At 40.1% G+C, this 10,668-nt stretch overlaps 1 protein-coding gene across 1 annotated transcript; it reads right to left on the bottom strand.

Annotated features, from left to right (window-relative positions):
• Positions 1-5,344: 5,344 nt before the first annotated feature.
• LOC115978041 (glycosyltransferase family 92 protein RCOM_0530710) lies at positions 5,345-7,650 on the bottom strand. The gene has a single exon (XM_031100073.1). It carries the CDS (start codon positions 7,432-7,434, stop codon positions 5,584-5,586), a length of 1,851 nt encoding a protein of 616 aa, XP_030955933.1. The 5' UTR covers positions 7,435-7,650; the 3' UTR covers positions 5,345-5,583.
• Positions 7,651-10,668: the final 3,018 nt, after the last annotated feature.

Here is a 10,668-nt window from a genome sequence, read left to right as displayed (position 1 = left end):
TTTACTCCGGACCTGACTCGAACAAAAGGAGACCAAATCCAAATGGGCCTAGTCTGAAGCAAAGAGATCAAGCCCAAACGGACCTGCCCGGAAAGAAGGAAAAAAAAATTTATACCTAAGTGGGCCTTAAGATAAAAAATATAAAGTGCAATCAAGCCTAAATAAATTTTGGTTTATTTATGGATCTGATTAATAGGTGACCTTAGGGTATTTGTTTATAAATTATTTTATGATAGTTATGATATTATTTTTATAAGAAATATAAAAGGTTGTAATTTTTTTTTCTTTTCCTATAAAAAACTTCTAAAAATATTTTTTTAAACAAATACTTTAAGTTTATACATTTTCACAACAAATTTTGAATACCAAGTTATTATTGGTTGTTATTGGCAAGGGGGCAAAAAAGTACTTTCATAGTGGGTTCAAATTAGAACCAATAACCACTTATCTCCTAAAATTTGTTGTAAAATAATATAAGTATTGTGGATGTAGTACTTTTGTTTGAAAAATGGTTTAAAATAACATTAAAACAAAAGACAGATTTCTCTATAAAAAATTAAATAATTAAAAAAACCCAAAAGTCATCTATGTAATTGACATAAATGTCACAATAATTCTCTAGGGGGGAAAATTTTGTACACCAGGATGAGAGATGTCTTATAAAAAAATAATAATAATCAAGGAGAAGAGAGACGTAATTGATGCATGAAAACATAAGTTCCATTTTTTAGGGCTCATTCTTTTGTTGTTGCCCTTCTTTATTTCAATGCTATACAGCACCAAGATCACGCAAAGGGTGAGCGCGAACAAATATATATATAATATACCTGAATGAATTGCCACACACAATCTCATCTAGCTGCTAGGAATATTAATATATTGAGATTCTCTCACAATTTTATGATCAGTCAGTTGTTTAACCTTTTCGGTATGCTTGCTTTTTTCTTCTGTTCTCTATGATTCACTCGTATCCCATACAGAACTATTGTCACCACCATTCTCATCATCATCCTCATTATTTTTGCTATTATTTTCTAATTAATGTGTGACACAGAAAATTATGGTTAACGAAAGTTGGCATTGCTTATATTTCTAAACAGTTTGAACTTAATGCCGAATTGGTTTCTGTTATTGGCATACTAGCTTTTAATTTGTACAAACTGCTATCTATGTGAAGATGAAAGGGCCTTTCTTGCGCCTCTTAACAACCGATGATAATGAGCTTCTTGTAAGATTTCTGTATCTGACATCAACCGTGTCTGTATGAGAGAAAGGACCTTTCTTGCTCATATTAACAAGGTCCTGAAATTTTGTGTTAGTTTGATTTTGAGGAAGATAGGCCGATCCTACAAGAAGCTCCTTATCATCGGTTGTTAAAACTTAATAGGCGCGAGAAAAGAGCTTGTTGTTAGTTTCACCCATAGATGAGGAACATCAACCAGAGAGATTGGGAACTCTTATGTAGAGAAGGAATTGAAAGCCAATGAATGTGATCAATTGATTAAGCAAGAAGATAAAGAAGTAGGCGACACGCACGGGCTTCAAACCTTACATGCAATGTCTGGATCAATTAAAACAAAGGGTTCTTGTACATCATCATGTTCTGTCTCTCACAACATATATTCGTGGTTGGTCAGATATTACAGAACTCATGATGAATGGCTAGCTACTACATTGATAATCCTTGCGTTAGCACATTGCAATTGATCACAGTTTATTTTTTGATTGGGTTGACCCTTATAATGGTCATATCCAATTTTCGGAATCCTTGTTTTCACAGCTATTAGACATTTGGTGTCCATTTGGGAATCTTTTTCTAGTTTTTGTTGAAAGTATACTAAAATATACTTATACTTTATAAAAATGAGAAAAAGTGAAAAAAGAAAGTATAATCTTAAAAAGTTATACATAAAAAATAAAAGTTAAAGACTGATGTTAGAAAGACTCTTAGACTCCCTTTTTCATGCACCTATGTCTTTCCACTACTCCACAACTCTGGGAATGGTGCTTAGTGCCTGTTTGGTTTAGCATTTGAAGCCCAAAAAGCGTTTTTTCAAAAAAGCTCAACCCAGTTTTGCGTTTGGTAAGCTCAAAACGCAACTTTTTTATAAAAATTGCGTTTTGAACTTTTAGAAAAAACTGAGGGAAAACGCGGAATGGCTTATGGACCCCTGAGGGTCCATAAATGAAAACGCACTCTGCGCGTTTTGTATTATTACCGTTGCAATATTGAAAATACTGAAATACCCATCACCAATAAACTTTGCCCTTTTCTCTTCTCCGCTCCTCTGTTACAGACCAACACCGGTCAAGAAAGTATCAACCAAATACAAACAGAGCACCACCCAACAATTACCGGTCTACCACCACAACCCATTTCAACATTTGATAATCCAAACACAAAATCAACAAAATCAAACCAATTTTACACAATTTTACAAAGGAACCCAATAATGAAATCATAACCAAAAAAAAAAACCGAGCTGACCCATTTTCGCCGCATATCGTTGGCAGTGGGGAAGAGATCAAGCAACGGTGGAGAGGAAGACAGGCAGCGGTGAAGGCAGAGATCAAGCACCGATCTGACCCATTCCTCCCTTTTGGATTTCCCCTCTATCTTCGTTTGATGAGAATCAAATGGTGTGGTGTGTGTGACCTTTAAGTTTGTGTGTTTTGATGGGATAGAGGGAAAGAATCATGCAGACAAAGAGCTAAGAAAAAAAAAAAAAAAAAATGAGAGCTCTCTGGGACGTTCTGGAACTTGGAGAAGTGATATGGAAAAAGAAAGGAAAGAAGGAAATAAAGGAAAAGAGTGGGTACGTGTGTGGACTAGAAAAAAGAGGGAAAAAAAAAAGAAAAAAAAAAGAAAATGCGGTAAGTGAGTGGAGGAGAAAAAAAATGAAAAAGAAGGAAATATTATCACAATATTTTCACAATAAATATTAAGTAGTAGGTTATTATTAGCTAACACTTGTGAGAAAAAATAATTTTTTTAGAAAGAGAAAAAAATAATTTTAATAGTATGTTAAAATTAAAATTACTATCAATTTTTATCACAATATTTTTACAATACTTTCACAATAAATCTTAAGTGGTAGGTTATTATTAGCTAATATTGGTAAGAAAAAAATAATTTTTTTAGAAAGAGAAAAATTGATTTAAGTATGATGAAGTAATTGATTTAAGTATGAAACAAACTCACATAAAAAAAAAAAGTATGAAATAAATTCTCTTATATATACATTGTCCTTTTTGGTCATTTACCCCTCAAAAAGCTACTTTTATAAGTGTTAGTCAAACACTCAGCTTTTTCATTATGCACTTTTTAACAGTTTTTACCAAACACTCAGCTTTTTGAAACTCCACTTTTTCATTATGCACTTTTACAAAACTCCACTTTTTCATTATGCACTTTTTCAAAAAACTGAACCAAACTCACCCTTAGTCAAGTATTGCAAACGTACTTTTAGCTCTGGATGGTCCTTTTTTGGATTAGTGGTTAAGCAATTCATTGGTCAAATGCTAGCTTGTCCTTTTTTTCACATTTTTATGCCAATTCTGCTTTATTTTGTATAAGAAGGAACTTAATTTGGAAATATATATAATTCATAGATTACATTGAACTGCTACTTATATGATATTTGCAATTGCAGTTGCAGGATTCATTGGGATGGAACTTTCTTATTATGGTTGTAGTGGGGAGAATGCTAAACAAGTATTGGGCCTAATTATAATAAATGTAAACACTGGGCCCAACTGGAGTATCAAACCAAGCAATGGGGATAAGTCTCGTGATGGCCAGCCTACTTCTCAATCAACGTAAAACCTCGGATCTTCGATTAGGCCCAACATCCACCTAGGCAGCACACCGAGATCACCTCTAAGGTATATTTGAGTTATCGAGATAAGTTGCAGAAAGACCAAACTTCTCCAAGGTAATCTTCTAAAGGTTCTTGGTGATTCCATAACTGCCTCCGCATTGATATAGGTCGCCTACCTAACATCACCGTATTCAATGTAAAAGGACAAGTCTAAACAGTAGAAGAAGTCCTAAAAGTCTCTATTCATGACGAAAAGCCTACAAAAGAAGAGGAATATATAAGATTAGCAATTGTCCAAGTGAACGTTTGAACAATGAAGAATACCTCAGAAGTCTTCGTTCATGATGAAAAGCCATAAAAAGAAGAGCCCGATAAGACCAAAAATAATCTAAGTGAACTGGGACAAAGGATGAAGAAGGGGAAAATGGCTCATATAAAAGGAAGGAAAGAAGACTCAAAGAGGGGGCATGTAACATATGAGACTGAAATTAATAAAAGAGATTCTGGTATTTTTACGTGTTCTTGTCCAAACTTCCCTTTGTGGATCAACACCAACCCATATCACTGCAACACATGTTTTGCTTAGTGTCTTAATCCAGAGAACTAAGGGCAACGCTCCTACAATAGTCTTTCCTTAAAACATGATACTTGTTCGTTCAAACCAAAAGCAGTGAACTATAGAGCAGATAACATCGATTCGGTAGAAAGGCTTAACCAATACATGCATATTAATTCCCAGTGAAGCTCCTGCATGCAATGATAGGCTAAACCAATAAATGCATACTTGTTACATTTTTGAGAATATCTTCTTGACCCTATCAATAGAACTAGCTTATGAAGTAGTTATTAGGTATTCCATCTATAATTTTTCAGATTGTTACTTTTTTTTTAAGAATATCTTCTTCTTATCAAAAAAAAAAGAATATCTTCTTTAGTAGAAAATTTAGCGTATCGAGTCAAGACTATTAGTTTTGAGGGTTGATACTATTAATAGAACAAGCATTATATATAGAGTTTTTTTTTTTTTTTTTTAGAAGCTAGACCCAGTTTGGATACACTCGAAGTACCTAATTATAAATTTTCAAATATAGGACTTGACTTGAGTCCATTGCATCCAATATATTAAACCAATTTGAATGATGACATGTGATAAAAAATAAACCCATGTCACATTGAGCCCAAGCTTTACGTTCAAATAAATGTGTACCCAGTTATACACTACAATTGAGGGTTTTTTTTTTTTTCCCTCCCAGAAAGATACTATTTTCTCTCCGTGCCAATCCCTTTTTGTTTTAGAAGCACGAAAAGTCAGCACATATCTCTCCAAATTTTCCTGTGTTTAAATTCTCATCAAGTTGTGGCTGAATATACGTAACAAACAAGTAATTTCTTTGTTTATTCAAAACACAAGACAATCAAATGAAGCATATCCGTTCTATTTCGCAACTAAAAAGGAGAGAATATCATAACCATTCAACGAAAGAAGTGTTGATTTTAAAAACAAAAACAAAAACAACACCATATAACAAAACAAAGTCCTTCTTTACTAACCTATAAAGCAATTAAAAATAAAAACAAATCACAAACTAGAAAAAAAAAAAAAAAAAAAAAAAAAACTAACTCTTTAATGTACATTACATACAGCCTCTGTCTACAATTCTAAGTCACCAAATGAACCCAATAGAAAAGTTTCACACGTAAAACCCGAAGTAATAAAAAAAAAAAATCTTCGTTAGGGCTTAAAGGTGAAACCTTGAAATATTCATCTTTGCCACGCCATTTGGTACCCATGAGACGTGTTAGACCCGAACCAATCTTGTGTCAACAACTTCAACCGATCATCCCTAACCTCACAAAACTTCTCGGCCCAACCTTCCGGCTCAATCGGCTCGAACCCTAATCCCGGGGTCCTATCCTTGGACGTGGGGTTCACTGCCCGTTTCCAATCCACCACATTAGCCGAGACCCGCCTCCGAAACTTGGTTCGAAACTCGGACCAAGCTTGGTACTTATAATGATTCACCACCACATCCTCCATGCTCACATGTATAGAGCGAAAAAAACTCTTCTTCACTTCAAAATGGTGTATCGCATTCTCCAAAGACGAATCAACTGCATCAAGTAACACAATAGACTTGTGTCTCTCGTGAACCTTTCTTCGACACGTGTACCCTTGTGTGACACCCTCAACCGGATGCGATGTCTGATTCGACGGTCCAAACTCGTTGCATCTAATTTGAAGTTGGCCAATCGAACGCTTTGATATTGGCAAGAGTGAGGTAAGAAGTTTTGATGAACTGGGTCTGTGCCACGTGGGACTGAAAACAAATTCATCAACATCAACGTACATCATCCAAGTGCACGATTGGTTAGCGTAGAGAGCAGCGTGGGAGAACCCAGCCTCTTGGGTCTTAGGCCAAATCCAAAACAACGTCGTAACGTTAAAACCCTCATGGTTGAGCTCCTCAACAACCATAGCCAACTCATCGTCGCTACCGTTATCGTACAATATGAATTTTTCGACTCCAATTCTCGAGTGGTACATTACCCACTCTCGTAAAAACTTCGCCACATTGTAAACCATTGTACATGCGCACAGTAGCGACCTCGGCTCCTGGCTCGCTAACGTGCGCCGCCGCGGCGTGTAGTACGCTACCGAGGGGACTACCGTGTTTTTAGGAACTATTTCGAGGGAGATTTTGATTCGCTCGGAGGTAACGGCCGCCGTTAATTTCGGGTGGTGGCATCTGAATACTTCTTGGTTGGAGCTGGTGACGGCGGTTCTAACGGCGGCGTTTTTTTCTCCGTCGTCGCCGAATACGCAGTTGAACTCTCTTGGAGGCTTGTTCGCTAACTGACGGTTTATGCCTTTGACGAATAGAACGACGTCGTTCTCAGTCGAAAAGGACTCGTACGCAATGGTAGTCCACCTGATTAGTTCCGACGAAACCTGTTTATTTTCCGGCGACGCGTCAGTCTCCGACGATCTTATAAGAGCCGGCTGAATAAACGGCCGGCGGCTATGAAGGCTGTTCGGCAAAACGCACTTGAACGTGGTTCGATTCGGGAACGCCAACACGCCGGAAAAATTCGCCGGCGACTTGGCTCCGTTCTCGAACAGACACTTGTACTCCTCGTCGCCGGAATCCGGAGTCGGTAATGCCGCCCCCGGAGAAACAATCACGAACACCTCCCAATCCGGAAAAAGAATCGCTACGGTGGCGACCGAGTTTCCGATGGAGGACACGCGGCGAGTCCGGAGCTGGCCGCCGAGCTTTTCATGATCATCTCGGATCGCGAGGTTGGGAAAACCCGGGTCCTTGGATCGGGTCCGGAGATCCGACGTGGAATTAAGAACGTGTTTCTTGGTAATAGAGTTTCGAGCGACATAGACAGAAACGAATGTGAAGAGCAAAACGACGAGCAGAGCGAATAGGAAAGCCGTACGGACCCTCCGCCGCATTTTTTCTTGGAGAGAGAAAAAAAATTTGAAATACAAAGCGGTGGTGGGAGTATCAGAATTGGGATTGGATTTATATGGAAAGATTGGGAGGTGGGTTACACAAAAATTTGGGTTTTCTGTTGATTGGAAACTTTTCTTTAAAGAGAACATCTCGGCGTTTAGGCTTGTTTTTAATACTGAAGTAGTTCTACTACTTTTGATCTGGGTTTGTTTGTAGGAAAAGGAAGGCTTTATTATTGGTATATTATATATACAAAGAAGAGTTTGAGAGGGGCAGTGTTTGTGCTTGTGTCACAACTCACAATAACCCTATACTTGTATGTAGTAAAGGGTTTTGTTTTTCCAAAAATAATCAGTACCGCACAAAAATCCTGAATTTTTGTGGCAATTCAATGCGGCTGATTGTGATCAGTGAATAAAAAAGTTATGAGTATATGTAGAAGTGACAGACAGCTAATTACAGTCTATTAATAAAAATTATGAGTTTTTTTTTTTTGGTAGTATTAGAAATACTCATTTTGCTTTAGTATTGTTCCTTTTTCTAATTTAATGGTATTTGGTAACCATGGGCTCTGGGTGCTTAACAGATTCAATTCTAACATGTGTAGAATATCCATCTAGATTTAACCTTTTTTTTTTTTTTTTTTGGTTGACGTAGGTTCAATTGGTTATTTGCCATTTTTTATGGGTGGGTAGTGTCCTAAATTGAACATGATATTATAATAGATGTAAGGACGCGATTCGTGGCGGACCGCAACAGTGTCGGGTTCGCACGTGAAAAGGCCCTAACAATATCATTTGTAGAGCGTGGGTTTGGAAGGCTAGGCCTTGATCGACAGGCGGTGGGTTTTTCGCGGTGTTCGTACAAGTTTAAGTTATCCTTCACCCCTGGAGTCTTTCTCCTGGAGGTGGGCTGGGAGGCTCTGGTTTTTGGCCATTTTTCCCAACCTCCCCATTGGTGCACCTTCCTTTTTATTATATAGTCCGTCTTGGTTGATCCTGACCCTCCACTTGTAGGTCAGGCAGGAGCTTATTTCTGTATCCATCCCATCAACCGTCCCGTCTAACTTTCTATTAGTTGCATGGATCGAAATTTACACCGTCCAAACGTCTTTTCTCATTAATCAGCTCTGGGTATTGGCAGGTGCATTTATTGAAGAGGGGACACATTTTCCTTGGTCTGACTTCACACCCTGCTTCCCTATGGGCCCCATTCCGTTCACATCCCCTTGAGGGGGCTGTTTGGGGATTGCCTACACCATGGTGTTGGTCTTCCCGTTGAAACTCTGGAATGCCGAGGACAGGGTAAGTTCTCAGCCGTTTCCCTTGCTACCTCGGCCACAGATCATTCGTCTTCGACAAGATACCTCCTCGACACGGGCCCTGCGCCCAGATAGAGTTTGGGCCGGATTGCAGAACTCTCGGACCCACAATAGCCCCTCAAAATCCTGCTATTCGTCCCCTCGGACGGATAGGAGGGTTTTGATGACATCAGGGATCTGCCAATGCCTATCAATCCTTGTCATCTATCGATTCCCGAGGTTTTTCACCTGCCCAAGGCACGTTCCTAGAGCCGTTGGAAGGCGAAACGTGGCCTCATTAAATAGGGGTGGCTTGGTGCTTCCCACGTTCAACGGTGTGATGGAAATCGAACGGTGGTGATCTCCTGGCCTCTTTGGGCAGGAAAAAGGGTGTGCAGTTTACCCTAGAAAGTATAAAAGATTTTTTGGAGATGGATCCGTCTCTCCAGTTCTGTACTTAAGAGTTTTAGTGCGTGTATCCAGGGTTCATCCGAACTTCCGCCCAAATTCAAGTCTATCTCAAGCACATATAGCCCATCCGAAGCGTAATTCTCTTTTTATGTAAGTTCCCTACCTCTATTAACTCACGTTTTTTCTTTTCTGAGTTTATTTCTCTTTGGCTCCCTTTCTTTTCCGTCGCGGGTTAGGTTTGTTTTAGTAAATGACAAAGGCGGCTAAATTGAGATTGAGGAAGTTGGTCGATACTGAAGAGGCGATGAATAAGTTCATCGTTGATTATAGGATTCCCCCCAACGTAAGTCTGGAGCACTGTAAGATGGGGGAATGGCACATTAAGAGGGGAACGGGCGCGGTTGTAATTCCCGTCCTCGCCTTTGTAGAGGGAGGTATGAGAATCTCTATGGGACCAGTGACGAGGGGTTACCTCAGGCATTTCCGTTTAGCCCCTACCCAGTGCGCCGGCAACGTTCTTAGGATTTTGGGTTGTGTGGACGCTTTAAACGAGAAGATGGATTTAAGACTGACCCACCATGATGTAAACTGGTGCTATAACCTCCAAAAATTGAAAGGAAAAACCTACTACATGAGGTCAAGGGATGATAGGGTTCGGTTGATCCAGTGCCTCCCTGATTCCAACAAGGGACTGAACAAGGATTTCCTTATCGTCTCTGGGGAGTGGCATGATGGCGATCCATGCCCCGTAGTAGAAGGAGAACCAGGTGGGGTATTAGGAATGGAAGAGGGATAACCCTTTAAACCATTCTAACCTAACGTCCTTCGATAACTAACTATGCATATATGTTTGTTGCTTTTGTAGATGAACGCGCCTATAAACGGCATTTTCATTTAGTCAATCGGGCAGACTTGGAGACCGTTTTACAAGCGGCGGTTTTTGTGAATGACAGTGATGGCCAAGTCCGTGCAACTCACAAAATACTAGGGTACCCTTCGGTTCAGAAGTCATTCGGGGACGCGAAGCATGTGATCAGTGCCCGCCGTCCTTGGCTTCCAAAAATTACCGTGGTAGAGAAGGGATTTTTAATCTCGCAGGAGCCAGCTGTCCCCAAGAACATCCCCCTGGTGGGCCCCTCTTCATCTCATCAAGCAGCAGAGGACGAAGGTGAGCCAGATCAGCCGGAGGAAGGGTTCGGGGTATTTGACTTAGTCTACCAATCCGAGGACCCTCCTGGTGACCTAGGTGACCCAGCCTTGTCCGAGGCGGAATTATCATTAATAAGCACCTCTTCTCAAGCCGAGATGGGAGTCAAAAGAATACCTTTAACCCCCCTTCTCCAACTCCTCGATGACCAACCAGGGAAGGATACCCAGGAGGCACCACAACCCAATGCTCCTCCTCCACCACCTCGACCCCTTACAATCCAAACCAGGTCATCCTCCACCAAGTCCCAGCCACAATCCACCCGCCCCGAACCTCCCACCTCCTCCCAACCAGTTCGGTCTCCTCGACCCGAAGGTGCTGATTCCAAGAGAAAGAGGAGCCCCAAAGGCAAGGACATCGTGGACGAGGGAAAATCCCAACCTCCTAAGGAGAAGGATGAGACTCCGCGCACAAAACAACTGAAGATCGGACCCCAAGGCAAAGGCAAAGGACCCGCAGTTCAAA

Source organism: Quercus lobata, chromosome 2 (genome assembly GCF_001633185.2).
Source record: "Quercus lobata isolate SW786 chromosome 2, ValleyOak3.0 Primary Assembly, whole genome shotgun sequence".
NCBI lineage: Eukaryota > Viridiplantae > Streptophyta > Magnoliopsida > Fagales > Fagaceae > Quercus > Quercus lobata.
The sequence above is the reverse complement of the archived record's forward strand: the minus strand, read 5'-3'. Positions and strand labels throughout refer to the sequence as shown.

Excerpts from the sequence above, each read along its gene's own strand:
- LOC115978041 (XM_031100073.1), bottom strand. The coding sequence starts at position 7,434 with ATGTTCTCTTTAAAGAAAAGTTTCCAATCAACAGAAAACCCAAATTTT.